The following is a 26,586-nucleotide window of genomic DNA, read 5'->3' as shown; positions in this document are numbered from 1 at the left end:
AGGGATGTAGTACTCTGCTCCCCAACTCCGCTGATCCTTTTAATTTTAATAATTTTTCTTATCAGAGTACGGTAGATATACTCTTATTTAGTGCAATGAGAACTAGTAGTTAGTGATGCTTAGCCAAAAATTCATTGAAGGTGAGGAAGCGTAAAGAATAGTTGAAACATATTAAATGTTTTCATTTGAAATTTTTAAATGTACTGTTAATTTACCAGCCTTTTGTTTTAAGGAAAAGTTCTTTTGCTTTTGAGTATGAAAAATACTCCAGATTAGTCTTGGTAGAGAAATCTTCTAAATGTATTCAGTTTTTTCCCTAAGTTTTTAGAATTGTCTTCCCCTCCCCCAATCCATCAGAAATTAGTTTTAGAGATTTACTTTTATTAAATATTTCCAAAACATTCAACTTAGTTTTCATAAAAACAACTTCTTAAGTTTTTTTGTTTGTGTTTGTGTTTTTAGTGGGGTGGTTTTTTTTTTTTGGCCATGCTTGCATGCCTTGTGGGATCTTAGTTCCCTGACCAGGGATTGAACCCACATCCTCAGCAATGAAAGAGCAGAGTTCTAACAGCTGAATTGCTAGGGACTTCCCTCAAACAGCTTCTTTGTCATTTTGCTCTTGGTTTCCAACAGTTTCCAGAATGTCTTGAGTAGATTACATAATGACAGTACAATTAGCAAAAAATGAGTGGAACAAAATACTGATTACTACTGACTTGTAATTAGGATATAATCAGCCAGTGGAATGAAAGTCTGCAGTCATGGGAGACTGCAGTACAAGTTCTAGCATTTAGTACGCTTTGCACGTCAGCACACATTTCATAGGATGGAGAACATTAGATAATCCAGCGGGTAGATTGAGTGCAAGTCATTTCAGAGAACAGCTTTACTTTCATTTGGCATTTTTAAAATAGCATTTATTGAGCTACCGTAGTTGTCAGGCACCATACCTGACATTGGATTTTTTCAGGTTTATTGTAAAAAATATAGAAAGTACAGAAAAAAAATTTTTTTATTATTACTAGTCCTACCATTCATATGTATACTTACACAAAATTGGAATCATAGATTTCTCTAGTGTTTTATCTCTTAATATTATGCTGTAAGCATTTCCTATTTTATTAAATGTTCTTCACCACATAATTTTGAATGCTAAAAAGTGCTCTTTATGTGTACAGTAATTTATTTAACTTTTCTTTATTTTGGGGGCATTTTGTGGCTTCCAGTTTTTCACTATGAGTATTGTTGAACCACACTGAATGTTTGACAATAATGTACCACTGTGAATGACCACATTGCCGGGTTAAAGATAGAACATTTTAAAGTCTATAGCATACGCTGTCAAGCACTGAATTTTTTTTTTTTAATGGTTGAAAATACCTTTGTTTTAACATTTATTTAATGTTAAATGTTAATGTCTGAAAAATCTCAGACACTCTTTGCAAATGAGGATTTGAGGGGAAATTTCTCAATTTAATAAAGGGTATCTATAAATCCTACATTTAATTTAAATAGTGAGAGAACTTAATGTGTTTCTCCTCTGGTCAGGAACAAGGATATTTGTTCACAAAACTTTTGCTCTACATCGAAGTGAAGGTCTGATCCAATGCAACAAGGCAAGAAAAAGAATTAAAGGCTCATAGATTTGAAAGTATGAAGTAAAGCTGTCTTGATTCACATAGTGTACATAGACCATACCAAAGAGTCTACAAAAAATGATATAGTAAGGTTATAGAATACAAGATCAGTAACCATGTAATAGTCAATTATAGTTTTGCTTACTAGCAACAGATAGTTCAAAATTGAAAGTAATATTTGTAGTAGATGAAAAATACTTAAGGAGAGGTTCCACAAAGTATATGCAAGATATGTACACTGAAGACCTCAAAATATCACTGAGAGAAATTAAAGAAGAGTTAAGTAATTGGAAAGATATGCAATGTTCACAGAATAGAATGCTCAATATTGTCAATATTTTTAAGTATCTGAAAGATCTGTAAATTGAGTGAAATCCCAGGCTTTTTTGGTAGAAATTAAGTTGATTCTAAAAGTTACATGGAATGGAAACCACCTCTAAGATGAACAGCACAATTGAAAAGTATAAAGTTGGTCAGTAGAATTTTGACAAAGATCCCAAGGTAATTCAGTGGAAAGAGGATAGTCTTTTCAACAAACAATTCTGGAACAATTGTTTGTTGTATTGGGGGGCTCCCCAAAGCCACCTCTATTTAAAAATTTCTTTAGGAGTCATAAAACAACATATATTTATTCTCATGGCTAAGATTATAGTTAAGGATACAAAGCAAAAAATAGCACAAGTGAGAGGCTCATAGGGTAAAGTCCACAGGAAACCAGATTCCTCTTTAAGAATATAAACTATATTGTTTATACAGTTTAGGCACAATAAGCTTCTCATTGTTTTGGGAGTTTTATATCAGTATAAGAAACTGTTTATCAACCAGATTCACAGCCACCAGCCAAGGGCTAACCTTGGAAGCAGACCTTACCAAGGATAGCAGTCTCAGACTACTAAGTTAACTCTTCTCCACAGTCATCCCTATTAAAAAGAAGAAACCCTCAACCCTTACTTAGCTCCAAATTAAAAAAATTACCTTGTAATGTCTCATAGACCTAAATCTGTTAGAATATTGGTATTCATTTATTCATCAAAGACTTAAGTCAGTCTTTTGATTTGTAAAAACTCTATGTATTATTAACATAAATACCTTTTGTCATACTTGTTTTAAGTACAGGCCAGATTGCCATTTGCTTTTTTTTTTTAGTTCTACCACTTTATTGCTACTAACCCATCTCCCTCCACCTTTGTGCACACATGCTTAGTCATGTAACCCCATGGACTGCAGCCCGCAAGACTTCTCTGTCCCTGGACTTTTCCAGGCAAGAATACTGGAGTGGGTTGCCATTTCCTTCTCCCACCCCACTTTTTTTTAAATGACAATCATTTTAGAGCTAGAAATTTAGATTTTACAGTTTGGTTGTAATCTTTACCTTTGAGATACCTACTATCTCTTTTGTGTAGAGTCCATATCCTTCCAGTGAATATTTACTAACATTTTCTTCTATTTTTTTTTCATGCTTTTGTTTAACTACTTAATTCTTCTGCAATTTTTATATTAATATATAAAGACCCAACTCCCCCCAGATTAGCCATTTTTTTTTTCAGATATAATATATTGCCTCTTTTATGTGTACTGAGTCTTTCTGTTTGTATGCTATGCCTTTATTTTTCTGTAATTTTTGTGCCAGGACCACAACTGTCTTTTTATTACCATTATACTTTTATAAAATACCCTAATACTTATTAGAGCTGATCATCCTTTGTTTTAAAGAAAAAAATGGGAGGGGATGTCAATTCTCATTTTCTGTTTCTCACTGGTGGACTGTATAACCTCTTTCTCAGGTTCCAAAAAGAAAAGCCTCCCCAGGATTTTAATCTGAGCAGTTTTAAACTAAGACTGGGAAATTTTGGATGGGATGAAATGTCATAGTCATTCACAGTAGGGTGCTTAGGTCCAGGAGGCACTTTTGAATCACTGGAGACTAGGGGGAGTGCCCTAAAAAGGAAGGCTGTAATGTATGATAAGAGGAAAAAATGAGGTCTGGGAAAGGGAGAAGTACCCCAAAGCCAGAGGAGACCTGACATCTAACAGTTGTGAGGATTATGGTCAGTTTATAATCAAGTTCTCATTGTCAGAGATCTCACGTTAGCTTAGGCCAATAACCTAAACTTTCTGCATTGTTTCTCCCTCTAGCATGTACGGCCTCCATCTTTTTTTCAGAGAGCTGAGAATAGGTAAAGAAATACAAAGTTATTTTAAAGTTAAGATTGTCCAAATCACTAGTGACTCTGATAGCTTATTTGTCCTCTGATTCCTTTTAGGGGTTCTATGATGTCCTTCGAAGGAATTCTCAGCTGGCTAACTCAGTCATGCAAACTCTGCTGTCACAGGTAAATTATATTTTCATGGATATAAGGGAACAGGTACCAAGGCATTAAATATAATTGACGTTTTTCATAATTTTCAAAATATAAAATAATTCCCAACTAGTCCACTGGTACGTTGCAGACATGCCGAGGGTACATGATGCTATTTCATGTTGTTTTATTTTAATCACTGTTTATCTGTCTACCATATTGCCATCATCTGACAATTAACCTTCTCAGTTAACATCCTAAGTCAGAAGGACATTTTGTAGAACCATTTATACAAAGGCCATCAGCAGTAGTACCTGTTATGTTTATTTCTGATAAAGAAGAGTGATTTGGAGAAAACAGTAAAATATTGACATTTCTTAAATCTGAGTAACATATTCATGAGTGTCTGTTGGTATTTTCTGTATTTCTCAGCTTTTTTAAAAAGCTGCAAATTATGAAATAGTTCAAAGAACCATCAAGATGAGAAGAATTTAGCTGAAGAGTTTCTGATGTGAATAAGACCTTTTTACTCTCGACATTAAGCATTTATTTGAATTAGTGTATTCACAAAGTACAACCATCACCATAATCAATTGAGAACATTTTGTCATCTCAGAAAAAACCACACCATTTAGCTACCCCGCCTCTAATTTTCCCATCCTTCCTCAAACCTTCTACCCCCAAGCAATTATCAGTCTTCTTTTTCTCTCTATAGATTTGCCTGTTCTGGACATTTCATATAAATGAAGTCAAACAATGTGTGGTCTTTTATGACTGACTTCTTTCACTTAACATGATGATTTCAGGGATCATCCATATTGTAGGGTGCATCAGTACTTTAATCCTTTTTATGGCTAAATAATATTTCATTGTATGATTTATTTTTTTTTTAATGTATGTTGAGAGAGTTCAAGAGACTATTGTGTACTAATAGTAATAACAGTACTTAATGTTTAGCACTTACAGAGGGCCAAGCAATTTATGAATGGTGTATGGTGGATCTCATTTAGTCCTCACAAAACCCTGTGAAATAACTGCTTAGTTCCATTTTACAGATGTATGTTTTAAGGCTCCAAGAGGTTAAGTAATTTAATTTGCCCAAGGTCTCACAGTTAATAAGTGATGGAGCTAGAATTTGAATTCAGATCTTCTGGCTCAAGAGCCGAAGCATGTGTTTCTCCTATTTGGAGTTGATTAAGCTATTTGGATCTGTAAGTTGATGCTTGTCACCACATTTGAGAAATGTCCATTCATTATTTCATCAGATTATTTTTTCCTATCCCCTCTTTCCTTTCCTCCTGGGACTTCAGTGGTATGTATAATGGAATGCCTGATATTGCTCCACAGATCTTTGAGACTTGGTTCATTTTTCCTCAATATTTTTACACCGTTTTCTTCAGATTTTATATTTTCTCATAATCTGTCTTCAAGTTTACTTTCTTCTGCCATTTCAGTTCTATTGTTTTACTCTTAAATGCATGTTAAATTTTATCAGATGCTTTTCTGTATCTGTTGAGATGACCATATGATTTTTCTCCTTTAATCTGTTACTGTGATGAATTATATTATTTGATCTTTTTAAAAAAATTGCATTCCTAGAATAAACTCAAATTGATTATATTACCTTTTTTATACACTACTGGGTTTGGTTTCCATTTAGGACATACATATATCTTTACAAGAAGGAATGGCCTGTAATTTTCATTTTTCATACTGAAATTCTTTGGTTTAGTATGAGCTTAGTAAAATGATGGGGATATTCCCTCTTTTTCTGGTTTATGTAAAATTTGAAGTTTCTTTTATTCCATTTTCCCCCTTACTTGTTTCAAAGTTAAACACTCTTTAAACTTTCAGGTATATTGTCTAATGATTTGGACAGTCTTAACTCTCAAATAACCCTATATTTGAAGTCATGTGAATTCCAGCCCCAGCTACATTTGGAGACTAACTTATGGTTAGAAAGTCCCTGAGGAGACTTTTCCCCCTTCACCTGAAGTCAGAGGTAGTTAGCTAGGTATATATCCCCCCACTATCTTCCTCCATGTGGTGGATTTATTTTTTAGGTTCATCCACCAAGGATATCTGCTTTTGAGAATTCCAGCTTTCTGTGAAAGTCTCTGATACAATCTCAGATACAATCTCTGATACAGTCTAGATAACAATCTCTGATACAACCCCATGAGGACCTTAGGCTCTATCTTAAATTTCATGATTCCTTTTACTTTCCTTTCATCTTAGCTATCTATTTAATAAATGTATCTATATAAAAATTTTAATGCAGTATTTTTTATTGTTCTTTACCATGAGGGTTTCTCTAAACCCTAGTCCACCATTTTGCTATAAATAGAACTTTTCTTTCCCTCTTGCTCTTCCTCCTTATTTATGCCATTGCTTTGTGCTAATTCTTCTAAAGAAGCTCCATTTGAAAGTGGAGAAATTATTGGAAGGTCTTATACTATTTATCAAAAGTTTTTCAGTGGGCCTTGGACCTGATCTTATATAAAATTTAGATCTTATTAGTTATATTTTATCTTTCAAACTAATGATCAGCCCATCTGCATTTGCACATTAACATGGAGAGTTATGACTGAAAGCATAGAGCAGTGCTTCCCAACGCAGGTTAGTGTGTGGGCCAATAAAGTTATATAGACTCCAACAGTTAAAAGGGGAGAATGGCAATTAGCATTTTTTCTTTATGGAAGTATAGTTTATTTGCAATGTATTTGTTTCTGGTTACAGCAAAGTTATTCAGTTACATATATTTTCTTTTTCATTATGAGTTACTACAGTATATTCAATATAATTCCCTGGGCTATACAGTAGGATCTTGTTTATCTCTTTTATATATAATAGTTTGTTTCTGCTAATCCCAAAGTCCTAATTTATCCTTTCCTCACCTGCTTTCCCTTTTGATAACCATAAGTTTGTTTTCTGGGTCTGTGACTCTATTTCTATTTTGTAAATAAGTTTTATTTGTATCATTTTAGATTCCACATGTAAGTGATACCATATAGTATTTGTCTTTCTCAGTCTGACTTCAGTTTGTATGGTCATCTCCAGGTCCGTCTATTTTGCTGTAAATGGCGTCATTTGATTCTTTTTTATGGCTGAGTTAGCTAACTTTTTTTGAGCTCTGTTATGAGCTGAATAGTATTTGAAGCTCCTTATGTGTGTTAGCACATTTAATCTTACACAAATGTTTGTGCTTATATTAATAATATCCTAATTTCACAGATGAGAAACCAAGACATCCACCTTTACTGAATTAATAAGTGGTGGTACTGGGATTTTAGACTCAGTCAGTCTGACTCCGGAGCCTGTATTCTTAACAACCAAGCTGTACTGAAAGTGCTTGATAGCCTATACAAATTAAGTAACTGGTGTGAGAGCGCGTGGTGCCTTACAGGTGAGGTGGTGAAGTGGACTAGGAAAGATCTCAGTCAGTGCCCTGCCTGATGCAAGGGCAAAGGAAGGACAGGGTTGAGCCAAAGCAGCAGATTTTCCTGCAGTGTTCTTTGGACAGTTGGGAAATAATGTCTTAGAAGGCATTAGACATTAAAGTTGCCATTAGCTTGACCAGTTAAAAAAGTGAAAAGCATTCATGAGCCATGGTGTCTTTTTCCTTTCCATACACAGTTGAAACAGTTCTATGAGCCAGAACCTGATGTACTGCCTCCTCTGAAATTAGAAGCTTGTATTCTGACCCAAGGAGATCAGGTCTCTCTACAGGAACCACTGGTGAGACTTTGTTTCCTCCTCCTATAACCATTATTTTTACTCTTAAGTAAAACTTCCAGCCCTATTGATATGGTTGAGCTTCAGAAAGAGATGACTTCTCTGTGAAACATCTGGTACTCCCAGTGAATTTTCACTCTTGACTCTTCTCTGACCCATCACCACCTTGGTTTTGGTGGTGAGGTATCTGCATGTCAACACTTGACTAATAATCAAGGCATCCATCACTTCTCCCAAGGAGCATTTTACCTCCCATTAATGGCTCTCTGATTGCAAGTACTAAATAGATATACTTTAGAATTTGGAGAACAAGGTTACCCAGAAGCAGATGAACCCAGGGGATCTGCTTCATTAGTCTGTAGTGTATGACTTAGGCTGAGCTAGAACTGGCATTCTGTTGAACCTTCAGAGGAACTGGGACAGGTTGGTTTTCTACTCTCGTCTAGCCTCAGAAAGAAAGGAAAGAAAGAAACTGAAACTCCTGAGTGACTTAAAACTGAGATGTGCTCAGCCTAGGTCAGAGAAGCTATATTGGTCTCCCAAAGATTCCCTCAACTCAAACCCATATGTTTAGAATAGCCTCTGGGACTCAAAGGTGCTGGAGAGGATTTAATTTCACAACCTGGCTCCTTGGTATTTGTACCAGATCAGAGCGAGCACATTTGATGTTACATTGTTAGGTGTCAGCTACTTGTGAAGCCGGTGCCTTTGGGAAAGGCCAGAAAACAATGCCTCTGTTAGTTCAATTATTTTTTTCTGTTTTGGTTTTTTTTTTTTTTTTAACTCCAGATTGACTTAATTTGTGATGCTAATGATAACTTTATTTAGCCTTATAGATAAGGTTTATTTGTCACTTCTTTAACAAGGATGTTCAGTTATTATATTTTCTTCTACAGGATTACCTGCTGTGTTGTATTCAGCACTGTCTGGCCTGGTATAAGAGCAGAGTGGTACCATTACAGCAGGAGGAGGAGGAGGAGGAGGAGGGCTTCTACCAACACTTAGACGATATGCTGGAGTCGATTACGCATAGAATGATAAAGAGTGAACTAGAGGACTTTGAACTGGTAATTGCTAAGTCTAAGCTGTGTTGAGTAATGGAGGTTTTTAGTAGCTTATTAATTTTTATCTTGTGTCTTTTAGGACAAATCAGCAGACTTTTCTCAGAGCACTAGTATTGGCATCAAAAATAATATCTGCGCTTCTCTTGTTATGGGAATTTGTGAGGTTCTAATAGAATATAATTTCTTCATAAGTAATTTCAGGTAGGGTATTACTGTAACTCTACTTGTAGTTCATTTTGTGTGTGGGAGTGTGTTTTCTTAACACTAACAATAGGCTAGAGATGAACAGACCACAGCCCCATGACACTATCTCTTAGATGGACCTCTAGCCTAAGACCAAACAATGTTCTTTCTACCAGGGAACATCAAAGCACATGCCAAACAGACTTGTGAATTTTGTCTCTCCATCAGTCTTTACTTTATTGAACATTCCCCAGACCTTGAACATAACAACCCCTGGTTTTAATAGAGAAATTTTGATTGGTGGTAGTACTGAACTTTCATTCTCTGCAATGACTGATACAAATAAAGGAGGAAAAGAAATGACCCAGATTGGTATTACCTAGGAGTACTGTGTTAATAGTGAAGATCCATTCATTTGTAATAGTGGGTCTAAAGTATGACATCTAAAGAAGTATTGTGATTTCCTTATTACTGTTTTGAAAGTAAACAATAATATTCTGACACCTTTCCTTGGTGGTCTCTTTTTCCTTTTATACAGTAAGACTAAGTTTGAAACGATTCTGAGCTTATTTATGTGTTACAAGAAGCTCTCTGACATCCTTAATGAAAAATCTGGTAAAGGCAAAACGAAAATGGCCAACCGAACAACCGATAGTTTTTTGTCCATGAAATTTGTGTCAGATCTTCTCACAGCTCTTTTCAGGTAAGGTTCTAACAAAGAGCTTAAAGACAGCCTTAAGGTGAAGGTAGAGACACCTGCTAAGGGTCACTGATATTATCTAGTTTGGATTCACAATTCTTTAGCTTATATACAGTAAAAAGTAAGTCAAGGGGGTTGTAATTTTCTTGAAAGCAGAACAATCCCACATAGGCATTTAAAGAGATACTTTGAATTACTAAAGGGAACGTCAGAAACAATGAACTAGTGGATGAAAAGATAGGATGGATTCCAAGAAATCAACCTAAGTAGCATGAAAAGGGGAAAGAAAAGCCTGAATTTAAAAAAAAAGGAACAACAAAAAAAACATTAAAGGAAGTTAACTAAGACTGACCTTTAAATTTCATCAAAGTTAAAGGATTGGGGGAAGGGGGAGAAAGGGAGGTAACACTGAGAATAATATTTGTAGAAAGACAGCCTCGGCAGTGACTCTGGCGTGGGCTGCCTCAAGTCTGTCTTTAGAGCTGGCTGGGTGCTATTGTGAACTGTCCCTAGAAAACGTAATTTCAGGTCCCAGAAGCAGGGGAATCTTTCTGTCTCTTTTTTCCTGTCTAGGGACAGTACCCAGAGTCATGAAGAGAGCCTGTCTGTTCTGAGGTCCAGCAATGAGTTCATGCGCTACGCAGTGAACGTAGCTCTGCAGAAGGTCCAGCAGCTAAAGGAAACAGGGCATGTGAGTGGCCCCGATGGCCAGAACCCAGAGAAGGTCTTTCAGAGCCTCTGTGACATAACTCGGTAAGCCCCACGCACCCTTAGGACCTGTTCCACTTGCCGTGGCATCTCCAAGAGAGGAGATCGGCAAGGGGGTTGGGGAGAGGAAGGTGGTTTGAAGTTGGGTGGGGAGTAAGGTGGTTTGAAGTCGGGCATACCCAAAGGTGGAAGTGCAGTCACTCACTATGTTGGGGTTTTTTCCTAGTCCTGTTTTGGTGTGGATTGTTGGCCACATATAAAATGTTATTCTAATACCAGGAATAAAAAGGGATATTACATAATGACTAAATAATTCATCAAGCAGACAGAACAGTTTTAAATGTATATGTACCTACCTAATAGCACCTAATAACAGCTTCAAAATACTTAAGGCAAAAACGGTAATACTGAAGGAGAAATACACAAATCTACCTTTCTCAGTAATCAGTAGAATTAGATAGAAAATCGGGAAGGATGTGGAAGACTCGAACAACACTATCATCCAGCTTGACTTAACAATATTTATAGAACATTAATAAGTATTTAAGATAGTGAGGTATTGCCAGAATCAGTGGAACAGAAATAGATGGTTCAGAACTGATCCACACAAGTATGGTCTTTGGACTTTTGACAAAGGTACCAAGATAATGGAATGAAGAAAGAAAAGTCTTTTCAAACAAATGTTTCTGGAACAATTGTACAGGAATATGTGAAAAAATGAAATTAAAAGACGCTTGCTCTTTGGAAGAAAAGCTATGCCCAACCTAAACAGCATATTAAAAAGCAGAGACATGACATGCCAACAAAGGTCTGTCTAGTCAAAGCTACGGTTTTTTTCCAGTAGTCATGTATGGATGTGAGAGTTGGGCTATAAAGAAAGCTGAGTGCCAAAGAATTGATGCTTTAGAATCAATTGATGTGTTGAAGAAGACTCTTGAGAGTCCTTTGGACTGCAAGGAGATCAAACCAGTCCATCCTACAGGAAATCAGCCCTGAATATTCTTTGGAAGGACTGATGCTGAAGCTGAAATTCCAATACTTTGGCCATCTGATGTGAAGAACTGACTCACTTGAAAAGACCCTGATGCTGGGAAAGATTGAAGGCAGGAGGAGAAGGGGAAGACAGAGGATGTGATGTTTGGATGGCATCACCAACTCAACGGATATCAGTCTGAGCAAGCTCTGGGAGTTGGTAATGGACAGGGAAGCCTGGCATGCTGCAGTCCATGGGGTCGAAAAGAGTCAGACATGACTGAGAACTGAACTGATGTGAAAAAAAATGAACCTTGATCCATTTCTCATGTTATAACAAAATATTGACTTGAAATGAATCAGAGGCATAAGTGTAAAACCAAATATTGTAAAACATCTAAAAGACAGAAAAACCTTTGCAACCTTGTTTTAGGTAAAAAATTTCCTAGGTATAATACCAGAAGCACAATCAATATTTTTAAAAAATTTAACTCTGTTCCTTGAAAAACACTCCTAAGGAAATTAGAAGACAAGCCACGAATTAATAGGAAATATTTGCAAAACACGTGTCTGATGATGGACTGGTAACCAGAGTATATGAAGAACTCTCAAACTTTTTAAGAAAACAATCAAATTGAGAAAATGGATAAAGTGTTTTAACAGACGCTTTACCAAATAAGATGTATAGGAGGCAAATAAGAACACGAAAGGATGATCAACATAATTAGTCACTGCTGCTGCTGCTGCTAAGTCGCGTCAGTCGTGTCCAATTCTGTGTGACCCCATAGACGGCAGCCCACCAGGCTCTGCTGTCCCTGGGATTCTCCAGGCAAGAACACTGGAGTGGGTTGCCATTTCCTTCTCCAATGCATGAAAATTAAAAGTGAAAATGAAGTCGCTCAGTCGTGTCTGACTCTTCGCGACCCCACAGACTGCAGCCCTAGGTTAATGCAAATTAAAATCACAATGAGATATCGCTAAATACCTATTTTTTTTTCTTTTTAAAATTTATTTATTTATTTTAATTGGAGGCTAATTACTTTACAATATTGTGGTGGTTTTTGCCATATATTCACATGAATCAGCCATGGGAGTACATGTGTTCCCCATCCTGAACCACCCCCCACCTCCCTCCCCATCCCATCCCTCAGGGTCATCCCAGTGCACCAGCCCTGAGCACCCTGTCTCATGCATTGAACCTGGACTGACGATCTATTTCACATATGATAATATACATGATTCAATGCTATTCTCTCAAATCATCCCACCCTCGCCTTCTCCCACAGAGTTCAAGTCTGTTCTTTATATCTGTGTCTCTTTTGCAGTCTCATATAGGGTCACCGTTACCATCTTTTTAAATTCCATATATATGCATTAATTAACTGTATTGGTGTTTTTCTTTCTGACTTACTTCGCTCCAGTTTCATCCACCTCATTAGAACTGATTCAAATGCATTCTTTTTAATAGCTGAATAATATTCCATTGTGTATATGGTACCACAGCTTTCTTATCCATTTGTCTGCCAGTGGACATCTAGGTTGCTTCCATGTTCTGGCTATTGTAAACAGTGCTGCGATGAACATTGGGGTACACGTGTCTCTCTTAATTCTGGTTTCCTCGGTGTAAACACCTATTAAAATGCCTAGAAAAAAAAATAAAAAATAATAAAATGCCTAAAAGTTTAGATTGACTATACCAAAGTGTTGTCGTGGATGTGGAAGAATTTAAACTCCATGTTTTTTTGGTTTCTTAATATTCATTTATGTATTTACTTTTGGCTACCCTGGGTCTTCTTGCTGTGCGGCCTTTTCTCCAGTTGGAGTGAGCGGGGGCTACTCTAGTTGCGGCGCACAGGCTTCTCATGTTGCAGAGCGCGGGCTCTTGAGCCACGGGCTTCAGTAGTTGCAGCTCCTGGGCTCTAGAGCACAGGCTCAAGTAATTAGTTGCTCCACTGTATGTAGAATCTTCTAAGATCAGGGATCAAACCCGTGTCTCCTGATTGGTAGGTGGATTCTTTACCACTGAGCCTCCAGGGACGCCCAGAATTTAAACTCTTATACACTGTTGACGTAAATGTAAAATGGTGCAGCCACTTTGGAAAATAATTTGGCAATTTCTTAAAAAATTAAGCACACACCTATCTTACGATATACCCATTCCACTCTTAGGTATTTACCCAAAAGAAATGAAAGCAGATGTTCTTATAAAAATTTGTATATAGTAGTTTTATCTGTAATAGCAAAATCTGGAAACAACCTAAAGATGATAAATCGGTGAATATGCAAGCTGTGGTACATTCATACCCTGGAATACTACTCAGCAGTAAAATGCAACAAGCTACCAGTACGTGCAACAACAAAGGTGAATCTCAAAACCATATGCTGTTAGCAAAGCCAGACTCTAAAAGCTACATAATGAATGATACCATTTTTATATGATAGTTTGTAAACTGTAAAACCACCAGGACAGGAAACAGATCAGTGGTTGCCTGGGAAATCAAAGAGAACTGACCGCAAAGGAGCACATGAGAACTTTTGGGGTGATGGAAATGTCTAGATTGAGGGGAGTGAGTACACGACTATGGAAGTGAGTCAGCAGAGCCATACATTTACAGGATGGGAATTTTACTGTATGGAAATTGTATCTCAGTGAACTTGACTTTGAAAATAAAATCACTTTTCCCCAGGGTCTTGCTTTGGAGATACACTTCAATCCCTACCTCAGTGGAAGAGTTGGGGAAGAAAGAGAAAGGAAAGAACATCTCGCTGCTGTGCTTAGAGGGCTTGCAGAAGATACTCAGTGCCGTGCAGCAGTTCTACCAGCCCAAGTGCCATCAGTTTCTCAAGGCTCTGGGTGGGCATTTCAGTTTTGATAACTTGGCTCGATCTGAGTTTCTCTCTCTCAACCAAACCTCTCGATTCCAGTTGTTAGCCTAGCAGAGGACACCTGCGAAGAGTCCCAGTGTGGCTAAGGAGTGACACCTAGTGGATTCAGAACTGGCACTTACTGGATTCCACTTAACCACAGATGGGACTGAGAAACTGAATATAGCCTTAAGAAGCTGCAGAATGTTAGGAATATAATTAAAGCTGCCTCCAGACTTTTGGCTTCCTAAAATTTTAGCTTGGCAAAGAAAAAAGCCAAGCCCCTTTCAAAGCAGATAGTGTTCTTTTCCTTTCCTAGATGCTACAGATAAGGAGGAAGAGGAGGAGGAAGTCAGTGTCTCTGAGAGAGCAGCTTTCCAGATCCGGCAGTTCCAGGTGAGAAGCCTAGGAGACTGCTGTGCTTTGTGAGGGTCCTCAGAAAGGGACCGTTAGCCAGGCCAGCTGGTGGGAACAGGCAGACCGTCCGCAAGTAGGACAGCAATTTTTTCTGGGTTGTCATTCAAGCAACTTGACACAGCTCTGAGAGTGAAAGATAATGCGTTTAAAAGCATTCCAGGAAGGATGTGTGTCAAGCCACCCCAATCTGCAGCATTCATTGCCTCTAAGAGTCACTGTTTGAGCTGATATTATACAAAGAGCTTGCCAGGAGCCCACTCCTGCAGGGAGTAACTTGGCTTTGTCTGTCATATGGTTCTAACCACTAGTTGTCACGTATCAGGAGCTTTTATCCCAGAGGATTTCTTTAATAATGTTAAAGTTCATATCACATGCCAGAAACTGTCCAGGCGCTGAAGATATAACAAGGAATAAGAGACACAACCCTACCCTCACAGAGCTTACGCTGTAGTGGGGAGGGACTGACAGACCAAAGACAGTGTTCTGGGTGGTGAGAGAGAAACAGAGAAAAGGGAAACGGAAGGTGTGTAGGGAACGCCAGTGTTGGGGTCTGTCTAGCCCTCAGGTGAGTGAGTGGGCCTCAGGAGGTGGTGAGCCACCCAGGCCTGGGTGCACTGGAACACTGTGGCGATCAGCGGTTGGGACACAGCACTTACACTGGGCCCGTGATCTGTCCCTTGTCAGGGAGCTAAGGTCCCACAAGCTGTGTGGTGCAGCCTAAAATAAACAAAACTGGGTGCACAGTTCATTCCTAATGTATATGTGGCAGGGGTTTGGAGGAGAAGGAGTCCATAGCTCTCAAAAGAACACTCAGATGTCTGATCACAAACAGGGTAGGAAACTACCTGCTCAATCCAGGTCTTATTTCCAGATTTTATCCTCTTGGATTTTTGGTATTTTTGAGTCATTTCTGTCCCAGCCTTAGGAATCTCTGGCTAGATGTCTCTTCTCTTTGCTAGTATCATGTCTGCTAATGTTTCTGTGTATCTTTTCTCAGAGGTCCTTGTTGAATTTACTTAGCAGCCAAGAGGAAGACTTTAAGAGCAAAGAAGCCTTGCTTCTGGTCACTGTTCTCACCAGCTTGTCCAAGCTGCTGAAGCCCATCTCTGCTGAGGTATGAGCATCAATCAGTCCCACTTTGCATCCCCCAGAAGGCCAGGAGTACTACATCTGACAGTGTACAGCTAAATGTCCTCCTGAAATCTGGCTTATTTATTTATTTATTTATTTTGAACTAGACAGAGTGATGCAATTTATTGGAAAGAAGAAACATAAGCAAACACTTCTGGAAATTATGAAAAAGATTGATCTGACAGGAGAGACTTATCCTAAATCATATCATCAACCCATAAAAATTAAATAATTTGGTTTTGAATAATATGCATATTATAAATAAATAAAATACAGATAGAACTTTTAGAAGTAAACCTTAATACTTATGTATAAGGAAGTGCCAGTTATGATAAAAATGAAATCTGGCTTATTTAAAATCATGTATCATTATGCTCCTGAATTAATATAAGATTTGTAAGATGTACCCACCCCACACACACATAGTGTTTCTACCATGACGTAGTTACTGTTTTTGTTTATTTGGCCACTGTCAAGGGTAAACAGTAAGCACTGTAAAAAAAAAAAAGTTTTTTATCTGTGGGGCCTTCAACCTTCTTGTGTTTCCCTACCCCCTCCCCTTTGGTGTTTTCTAAGATGAAAGTATGTTATTATCAAGGTAGCTGACATTCAGCAGTTAACTTTCTCATCAAAATTAGCTGATTCTGAGTTTGGGGGATATTCAACAAACGGTGATAAGTCAGAAAGCATGATTATAGTCCTAAAATAGAATCCGTTCTACCCAGATAGATTTTAGGTATATGTGCTTGGGTCTGCACATATACACGAAGAATATGTGTACCCATATATATGTGAAATAAGAGAAGTGCCATATTCTGTGGGTCTGTTCCATTCAGGAGTAATTTCCCTAAAGGATGATAAAGAGAGTCCTTGAGAGCCTAGGGCTATGTGGTCCTCCCACTTCTACTTCCTGACCTGTGGGGAGACCAGTTGAGAGTGCTGAGGTGCAGGCCTCCTTGTGTAAGCCCTTGCTTTTAGGAGGAGCTAACCAGACTACAGCCTAGTATGTTATGACATTTGAGTACTGAAAAAGCAGACTTGATTTTCCTCTTGTCCTAGTTCCAGGCAGCCCAAAGAAAATCCCCATTGCTACTTATTTCATCCTAGATTGGAACAATGCATTCCTACTTTACTTTCAGCTTCATTCCTTCATGTTGCTACTTTTGCTGCAAGGAGCCCAAGACTAGGAAAGAAACACAGGGAATTGGAACATGGGGATATTTGAAGAAAAATAGATTTGGAAAGGCTAACACAAAGAAGAAATTTTTAAAATTTTACCACCCCCTCATAATTTTGGGTAGTGTGTCTAAAATTTTTTAATTTTACTTTGAATGGGTAATAAAGTTCTTTGATTTGAAAACCAGACATTATAAAAAGATTTGCAGGAGATTGTCACCTTTCTGTCCGTGTCCTCCATCTGTTCAGCTCTTCTCCCCCAGCAAGTAAATACCTTTTAGTTTCTTGTGTAAAGAGTTCTTTTCTTCCTGTACAGCCATATGAATATAGCTTCTTATGCCTAACCCTGCCCTCTTCACACAAAAGCCTGTTCAACATCCTGCTCTATTTATTTATTACATTTAACACTGTATTCTGGACATCTGTATTCTACAGTAATCACTGTATTCTGGGAAATACTTTTATATCAGTTCACAGAGAATTTTCATTTAGCCTCTGAAGTTATCTTTTTCCCTGACAGATCAAAACCTGAATTCTTACTGGTCATTTTACCTTTAAACAGCACTGCATTTCAGTGTCTTGGTGGCTAGAAGCCTATCCCAAACAACTGCTGAAGCAAAAAGCTGAATGTGTGTCTAGCAAAACACGACCTACTAGTCCAAGGCCTTAAGCGTCCCCAACTTTTTTTTTTTTGCCCCTTTTCTTTTTTCTCCCTGCTCCCTTTTAACCTCCTGTGGCCTTTTGGTTCCTAAAGGCTAATTTGACTGTCACTGTGGCCAGGATCTTACTCTCCTATGCCTCTGTTAGCTTACTATCCTTAAAAGATGTCTCAGATGCAGAGAGTGCTGGGCATGGGAAGAGGAAGAAGGGCACTTTGGCCCCAGACCGTGGTGGGAGTGGCCAAGGAAGCTCAAATAACAGCCCAGATCCCAGGACCTTTGGCCCTTAATGAGAACATTTGAGAATTGAGTCATAGGCTATATTTAAGAAAAGAATCAGTAATTATTCTCATAAGTTTGGACTTATTTTTATGCTATTTTTTAGTAGAGTACCACTTTAGATCCAGGCACATGTTTTAGCAGGTGATTTGCTTAGACTTGGAAAGGACTAGAGCTCTTTTAGTCTGAAAGCACCTAGGTCTGTCTTTTGAATGTTTCTATAATATCTGAATGATCTCTAGTTTGTGCAGATGTTATCCTGGACATCTAAGATTTGCAAGGAAAACAGTTGGGGTAAGTTTCCTGCCATATTTCCTTTTTCGGCTTTATATAAAATCATCACCACCAAACAACATTTAGAAAATTACACATTCACCAGAGTAGCCAAAAGGAAGAAATACACATAAACCAGTCCCAAGGGTTGGTAAGAATATAGTGCAGTTGAGCCTCTCATTCACTGCTGCTGGAGGTGTCAGTTGGTAAAACCACTCTGGAAAACTGTTTAGCAATACTTAACTACTAAAATTAAACGTAGGCTTACAATCAAGCAGTTCCACTCCTAGCAAAAACAGGTGGGAAAATTCTCACAGCAGCACCGTTCTAACAGGCAACACCAAACCCAAACGTTTGTCAGCAGTAGAATGGATCAAGGGGTTGTGCTGTATGCACACGGTGGGACCCTGCAGCAGTGAGGATGAACAGACCCCGCTGACACATGACGTGGAGGGTCTGGCGTACAGAACGTTCAATAGACGACAGACACAAAAGAGTACTCACTCTGTGATTCTACTAGATCAAGTCCAAAATCAGACAAAACTCGCTGTGAGGTTACAAGGCAGAATGACAGCTTCCTTGGTGGGGTGAGGGGTGTCCTGGGGTGCTCATATTTCTTGACCTGTATGCTAGCTGTGTGATGATAGTGACTAATAAATGGGAAACATCCCCATCACTTGCACCCGTGGGTCGAAGGGTACCTTTGTGGGCCAGCTGCCTGGGTTGGAGTGTGTGCAGCATGGGGATGTTGTGCCTGAAACATGACAGGCTAGCATTCCAGTTAGGCACCCACCTGCTACAGGACTGACTGGGATTATAACTGAATTTTCTTTCCTTTCTACTTCTAGAGGATGCCTCCTTCTCCAAGGGCATGCTGAGTTTGCTCTTCAGCCTCCATGTTTCGTGTAAGAGTCCTGTTAGTCTGCTGCGTGACTTGTCCCAGGATATCCATGGACATCTTGGAGACCTAGACGAGGTACTGTTGTGAGCCTTCAGTACGGTGCCCCGAGTTGGGAGCAGAGGCCAGGGGAACAGCCTTACTGTCATTACATCTCACCTCTCTTTCCGTGCCCAGGATGTAGAAGTGGAGAAAACAAACCACTTTGCATTGGTGAATTTGAAAACAGCTGCCCCTACTGTCTGTGTAAGTGTTGATCCCTGACACTTGGGAAATAGCCTTGTCATCCCTTCCATTTTATTCCCTGTGAGGAGTGAATTACAGTGGCTCAAGTCCTGAGGCCTGTAACCCACCCACAGGGGGCCGTGGCTATCATGTTACACCAGCAGCTGTGTGTAGTGAGCCATGTCAGGCGTTTTTTTTCTTTCACAGCTGCTTGTTCTGAGTAAAGCTGAGAAGGTCCTAGAAGAAGTGGACTGGCTGATCACCAAGCTTAAGGGACAAGCGAATCAAAAAATCATACCAGGTAACACGAGTTGAGGGAGAGGTTCCAGGAATTGTGATCAAAGCCAAGTCAACTAAAATCTGAACTGGAGAAAACATAAAGGCAGAGCCCCTGGGCTCTGTCTGTTCGTTTGTGCTAGATTTCCAAAGTAATGAAAGTAGACGGTAGTGTGGCTTATGACAGCATAATTATTAATGTATTCTGCATCCAGACTTCCTAGTTAATGATGTTTAGTTGGTTTCTAAATCTCTTTGACTTGAACTAGAAAATAAGGTGAATTGGGTTTGAATGTGCTAAAACTTCATTTCCTTTCAGAAGAGGCCTCTTCTCAGGCAGCCCTAACAAACCGTCCCATGGAGAAAGTCACCATCATACAGTTGGGAACTCTGCTCACATTTTTCCACGAGCTGGTGCAGACAGCCCTGCCATCAGGCAGCTGTGTGGACACCTTGTTAAAGGACCTTTGCAAAATGTACACCACTCTCACGGCACTGGTCAAATATGTGAGTATCGGAGTCGGTCACCGTCACTCTGCCCCCCCCAGCCGGGACCGTGCTCCTGGTGGTGCACACGCCAGTGCGGAGTCCGTGTCCACGTCTCTGCAAGTCACAGTGTGACCCGTAGATGGCAGCTGACTCCACAGGCCTGGGAATAACAGTGGAAGCATAATTCTAAATCTGTTTTTAGAGCTCCGTATTTCTTTAGCATATGAGTATGTCGTTCACATGATTGAGTATAATGAATGTAAATACCTCTTGATTGAATGTAAATGATTGAGTGTAAATGCCTTTTCAAACACCTTCTAAGACTCAAGTCTAAACTTTAGCTAGAGAATTTAATCTGATTCCAATTACACAAAAAATTAGACAATTTCAGACCAGTCTGGACACCGAAAAGGTGTTTGTCCTTTAACAAGTAGGTGTTAAATGCCTCACAGGTCAGGTATATGAGTAGGGAATAAGTTTATTTTTTGAAAATACAAGGTATACTTGCCCTGAGTGTAAGTTAATGCTTCTTAGTATCCGTTAACAAGAAACTTTATATTTGCAGTATTTTGATTCTCAGCAGACATTCAAGAGTGGTTGGAACTACATAATTTAGTTCCGATTCTAGCAATGACCCATATTACTTAGGAAGGCACAGACAACTCAAGAAAGATGGTGGACTGCCTCACACCATATACCCAAACAGCAGCACTGCCATTTCTGAGAAGGTGCAGCTCTGGCTATAGCATGTGGCTAACTGGCTTCTGTGGTCGAAGTACTGAGAACCTCTATAATCTTATTGGCTTTTTCTAAAGGAAAAACAGCAAGATCATTGGCTTTCTAGATGCAGGGACTATCACCCTGAAGGATTTTTGAAGCAATAAATGGAACAAGTCAGAAACAGAAATCTTTCATTGCCTCCTATCTGGGAAGCTTTGGAGCTTAGGGGAGGGAAAAAAGGAAGCCTGGAGTCTAAGATTCTCCATGAATCTGGGTAGCTTATTTTCTTTTCTCTCTCCAGCCAGAGCAATAGTCATACACCATGTGCTTGCTGCATCACTACCTATAGTTTCATGGGACATCTATATAGGAATAGCATACTAAATCTGGATTCCCAGGTGGCTCAGTGATAAAGAATCTGCCTGCCAGTGCAGGAAACATGAGATGCGGGTTCAATCCCTGGGTTGGAAAGTGTCCCCCGGAGTATGTAATGGCAACCCACTCCAGTACTCTTGCCTGGGAAATCCCATGGACGGAGGAGCCTGGCACATGACAGTCCATAGGGTCGCAGAGTTGGCCATGACCGAGCATGCGTGCATGCAAGATTCCAACACTTTTCCCTAGACTTTATGAAACCTTTGAGAGAAATGGGTGTCCTGCCTTTGCCTAATACTAAATCTTGGATTCTTTTGTTAGTATCTCCAGGTGTATCAGCGCTCCACAGGAATTCCAAAAAATATGGAAAAACTGGTGAGTTGAGAATGCCTTTCCTAGGAATGGGGAAAGCATCTTATTCCTACAGTTACATTGATTTCTTTCTCCTTTGCTGCAGGTGAAGCTGTCTGGTTCACATCTGACCCCTCTATGCTATTCGTTTATTTCTTATGTACAGGTAAGTGATTGTATCACGATGTATCTTCAAGTGAGAAAGGACTCCTTATATTCCCAGGGGACTGCTCACTCACCTGAGCTGAGTGTATATAAAGTTTCTTCTACTTAAAATAAGCCAGAGGTGTCCATCTGAGGACACGCCAAGGCTTGAAGTCTTTGCAGCAGGAAGATCTTTAAAAAAAAAAAAAATTGATTTAGAGAGAAAAAGCGTTTGGTATGGTTGCACTTGGAGCAGAGGAGAAACAAGCATCCTTAGGCTCAGTGACTTGGTTTATTTCTGGGTGATTCCAAACCCACTCCTTTGGGAATGTGAGTGAAGTAGTGGCAGGCATAGTGAGGATAAATGAGGTGACTTGTGGAAAGTGCCTAACACAACACCAGGCAGGTATTCTCTAAATTGTTCCAATAAAATGAACAGGACCTTAGAGCATCATTTCCCAAGCTGTCAGACATAAGACCAAAAACAGATAGGTTAAGATTCCGAGCTTCTGATTTAGGGGGCGTGGGTGTGATCACTGGTTGGGGAACTAATATCCCACGTGCCATGTGGTACAGCCAAAAAAGGGGGCAAAGCTGAGGTTCGAACCAGGTTCTTTGACTCCATGACAGTGGTCAGCAAACTTTCTGCAAAGGGCCAAATGGTAAATGCTTTAGGTTTTGTAGGCCATAGAGTCACTGTCACAACTAAACTTTGCCGTTGTAGAATAAAAGCAGCCATAGTCAATATACAATGAATGAGCTTGGCTGTGTTCAGTGAAACTTTTGAAAAACAAGCGGTGAGCTGGATTTGGCCTCTTGGTTGTAGTTGGCCAGCCCCTGCTCTGGAACCATATTTGATACTCACTGACATGTAAAATGCTGGGAGGTTTGGGGTTTTGTGTTTGACCCATTCTCAAGCTTTTCTTCTGCTTATCACTAGGCACCTTCTAGACTATCTTTTTTTCTACATTACACAAAAACTGGTTGATGTATTCCTCCTTGGATATTTCTCCCCTTCTGGATCTGTGTTTGACTTAAAGCCTTATTTGACAAGTCAGCTGATCCACAGGCACTTTTTGTCTTTGTGAGATGTGCTTAATGAGCCAAGAGCCCATGGTTCCATTAACTCTCTCCAACTTTTATCTAGAAATATGGATTGCATTTGCCACATCTTTCAAAGAGCTGCTTATTCTCTTTTAGCCCCTTCTTTTTTCCCATAGCTTTGGATCTCAGTGAGAGGAAAGCAGTGAAAGCCATTGCTCCAAAACCCTTAGCTTAGCATCCTGCTCAGGACTGTATACCTTTAAAAGATACTTCTCTTCCCCTAGTTTTAGTCCTGCCTGAATCAGCAGAAACAGGCCGTAACTGGGATTGATTTAGGGAGTTTCAACAAGGTCCTTTCTGGGGTACAACTTTTAGGAAGATGGCTCACTTCCCATTTGGTCACAAGTTCTACCTGTGCTGCTCTCTGCCCCTCCCCTACAAAGTATTCGCCCTCTACCCTGCCTTCCAGGGCCAAAAATAAGTTTCTTCACACCAGCATCTCTGGGATCCCTACATTTTCTTGTTTTCCAGAACATGCCCTGTGGACCAAGCCTCCTCTCTCACATGGCTGTAGTAGTGTAATTTCTCTCCATTTGCAGGCCTCTGTTTTTAACTCTGTTAGTTGTCCCTTGGGGCGTGGTATGTCATTCCTAGAGGGCACAGCACGCCCCTTCAGGTAGCAGGTTCCTGTTTGTGCACCTCACGCTTGGGTGGTCTCTGACTCATGGTCCGTTCTCTCCTGCCTTATCAGAACCCTGTGCTTCTTGGTCCCCTTCTTGGTTCTTCCTTTCTCCAGGAGCTCTTTATTTTGATTATCTGCAACATAGGGAAACAAAGTGTTTCTATGACCTTTAAACCTTTCTGGAGCCTGTAACCACTTGTCATGTGAGACACATGGCTCTGGGAACAACCTCTCCAGCTTCCTGTCTTTTCTACAGCCCTTTTAGCGAAGGTCCCAGTAGGGAACACCTAGTCCTACTCCCACCTTGACAGTTCTTTTGTAGCTCACAAGTCCCTTGGCTGCCCTAGTGTTAATAACAGTGGGTCCTACCCTCACTTCCATGTGATAGACCTATCCAAGAGCAAGACTGTAAATCTCGCAACAACAAAAAGCAGAAAAATATCTGAGGATTATAAAGTGTCCCAGACTGTTTCCCATTGTCCAGCATCTGCTTCAGGATAATCTCTTCACCCAGACTTGGTCCCCTTAAGAGTTCCCCCATTATCGCTATAATCATCACATTAGAAAATCACCACTAGCCTGGTAGCTCTACAGAAAGACCTTCAGGAATGAGAGAACTTGTTTGCTGTCCTTTAGAACAAGCACAGTAGGAGCCTCAAATGCACAGGAGAAAAGAAGACGGCCGCCGGCCCCACGGCCATGGTAAGTCGCTGACAGCAAGACATGGCCACTGAGAGTTCCCTGCTGGTCCAGTGGTTGGGACTCTGCGCTTCCACTGCAGGGGGGCACCGGTTTGATCCCTGGTCATGAAACTAGGATCCTGCATGCCATGCAGTACAGCCTAAAAAAAATAAAAAATGGTTGCTGATGAACCTTGAAAATACATTAAGTAAAAGAAGCCAATCAGACAAAGACTATGTGTTATATGAATCCATTTATATAAAATGCCCAGAAAAGTTAAATCTAAAAAGAGAAATTAGTGGTTGTCTAGAACTGGGGAGTGGGAGTGGTTAGGGGGATGTTAGAGAAACCGGGAAGGTGCCTGCTAAAATGGGTATAGGGTTTCTTGTGGGAGTGGGGTGTGTGAAAATGCTGTAAATTATGGTGATGGTTGTACAACCCTGTGAATGCACAAAGAAACACACACACAAAAGTATGCAATATAACGGGTAAACTGGTTGGTATGTGAATTACATCTCAGTAAAGCTGGGGAAAATGTGCTTATTTGTATATGGCTGCTTCTCAGCTCATGGACTTTGTTCAGATGGAATGTCTTTTTCTTCTGTATATGCTCTATTCAGGAAGTACCAGGAAATCTTGAGCTCTTTCTTCAAAAATAGAAATAGCTTAGGATAACCATTGGGAAGGAGCTGATTGTAGGAAAAGTTAGTGAGTGAAAAGGTGCCTCTTAAAGGATGTGAAAGATTGGTGCCGGAAAGTGGGTTCTCCAGGGCACTGCTGGCAAAGTAAGAATTGAGTCCTCTCTCAAGGGGAACATTTGGCAATAACTGTTCACACGCACCAGTCTTTAATGCCACAATTCTACTTGTAGAAGAGAGAAGTTGTAAAGGCCTGTGTATATTCAGTTCTAGTAATGTTGTAAGTAAAAGTGAAATATTGGGAAAACTAAGATGCCCACTGGCTGGCTTTTATAGTATATTTGTACTGTAGAACACTATGCAGACATGAAAAAATACAAAGCTAAATGTTCAGATATAGAATTCTAAGATAATGTTAAAGAAAAAAAGATGAGAACAGTGTCTTCATTTGTAGTTTAAAAAATATAAAAACATGTCTATATGCATAAGAAATATATGGAAGGATCTACAAGCTACAATTCAAGTTGAGGGGAGAGAGAATCGCAGCAATGAAAATGCATCTGTAGACTAGAGCGGAAACAGAGCTAGGGCAGAGTGGGCTCATTGTTACAGAATCCTAAGTCAGGCAACCAGATTCCTACACATGGTCCTTCCCTCAGCAGCCTCTAGAAAACACATGTTTAGGAATTACAAGTAGAAGGGTTAATTGCCATCTTCATTGGCATTTTTAGGTCCTTTGATGAAACTGAACTGTCAAAAAAAATCTCAATGACTGGTGTATAAGTAAAACTGCATTTCATTGGAGGTCAGACTATCTTTCCCTCAAAGCCACGAGCAGTTCTGCGACAGGCAGCTTCAGAGGACTTTACCACTCCTGAACCCCAAATTTAGGTCTTCTCTTTGCCCTGTAGGCCAGAGCTCTCCGGGAAACCAAGCCAATTCCTAATCTCATCTTTGCCATTGAACAGTATGAAAAATTTCTCATCCACCTTTCTAAGAGGTCAAAGGTAAGCATATTCTGTTATTTTTGTACTGATGTCCACTTACCCTGTGAGGGGACCTGGCAAACTGAAGCAATGCAACTGCACTGGGTGGGGGAGTCGACTACATTTGATCCTTTGCTATTTCTGACCTGATGGCCTGAAGCCAAACACTGACACAGGGAACCTGATGTGAAGTCTAGTGGGTGTCTACTTGCTTCTCTAGCAACTGAAGGTTTATCAGGGATGGCTTAGGCAGCTCTGGGCAGGTTTTACTGGTCGGAAACTGCGCCTGTGTTTACAATCCTGTCCCAGGTGAACCTGATGAAGCATATAAAGCTTAGCACCTCACGAGACTTCAAGATCAAGGGAAACGTCCTGGACGTGGTTCTTCGGCAGGAGGAGGAGGATGAAAATGAAGAGGTCAGTGCCTGCTCTGACTGGAGTGCAGCACGCTTCAGCTGCCCTCCTGGCTGGTTGTCAGTAGCCTATCTGGGAGCAGCCACAGAGAAAGGGCCAAAAGCTGGTCAAAGACGAAACTAGGCATTCTCAAGAGAAAGGTTGTAAATGGTGAACCACACACGAAGTTTCCCAGGCTTGTGTACATTTAGGGTCGACATTTCCAGAAAGGGGATGTTGAAAACAAGGTCTTACTGTGGGTCTTCTCCCCATAACCTTTGAAACCATTGGAAAATTATGAACCTAAGTATTCTGGCTCAGAAACCAGTGTTTTCCTCTTCTACCATGCCCTCACTCAAAGTAGGGCCAACTACTCTGAATGACATTCAGCGCATTTCTCAGCCTCTTTTCCCCTCTGCTGAGACTAAAGGGAGAGGAACAGACCTCCCCAACAGCACGCCGTGAGCCCTACAGCATCTCTGAAGCAGAACCCAGTGTTTCCTTACTTCTAGTGCCTAGAACTTCTATCACCTTATGTATATCCAGGATAAACTGGAAGTTTACATCAACCACCCTGGATTTGTA

The 26,586-nt window shown here is 39.9% G+C and overlaps 1 protein-coding gene across 4 annotated transcripts in view; it reads left to right on the top strand.

Annotated features, from left to right (window-relative positions):
• Positions 1–26,586, top strand: part of FANCI (FA complementation group I) — a 62,992-nt gene that overhangs the window by 35,363 nt on the left and 1,043 nt on the right. For 3 of the 4 annotated variants that reach the window (XM_043489715.1, XM_043489716.1, XM_043489717.1), the window contains exons 19-37: positions 3,902–3,970; positions 7,574–7,675; positions 8,569–8,739; positions 8,816–8,937; positions 9,458–9,622; positions 10,193–10,372; positions 13,987–14,153; positions 14,484–14,560; positions 15,579–15,695; positions 18,069–18,120; positions 18,948–19,075; positions 19,175–19,243; positions 19,430–19,523; positions 19,818–20,005; positions 21,404–21,457; positions 21,540–21,599; positions 23,940–24,005; positions 25,534–25,629; positions 25,918–26,025. In XM_043489715.1, coding sequence (XP_043345650.1) covers positions 3,902–3,970; positions 7,574–7,675; positions 8,569–8,739; positions 8,816–8,937; positions 9,458–9,622; positions 10,193–10,372; positions 13,987–14,153; positions 14,484–14,560; positions 15,579–15,695; positions 18,069–18,120; positions 18,948–19,075; positions 19,175–19,243; positions 19,430–19,523; positions 19,818–20,005; positions 21,404–21,457; positions 21,540–21,599; positions 23,940–24,005; positions 25,534–25,629; positions 25,918–26,025 — 2,085 coding nt within the window. The remainder of the gene's footprint in view (positions 1–3,901; positions 3,971–7,573; positions 7,676–8,568; positions 8,740–8,815; positions 8,938–9,457; positions 9,623–10,192; positions 10,373–13,986; positions 14,154–14,483; positions 14,561–15,578; positions 15,696–18,068; positions 18,121–18,947; positions 19,076–19,174; positions 19,244–19,429; positions 19,524–19,817; positions 20,006–21,403; positions 21,458–21,539; positions 21,600–23,939; positions 24,006–25,533; positions 25,630–25,917; positions 26,026–26,586) is intronic. The other variant, XM_043489718.1, reaches the window with a different exon arrangement.

This window comes from Cervus canadensis, chromosome 17 (assembly GCF_019320065.1).
Source record: "Cervus canadensis isolate Bull #8, Minnesota chromosome 17, ASM1932006v1, whole genome shotgun sequence".
In the NCBI taxonomy this organism is placed as follows: domain Eukaryota; kingdom Metazoa; phylum Chordata; class Mammalia; order Artiodactyla; family Cervidae; genus Cervus; species Cervus canadensis.
Note: the sequence above shows the minus strand (reverse complement) of the source record. Positions and strands in the feature narration are given on the sequence as shown.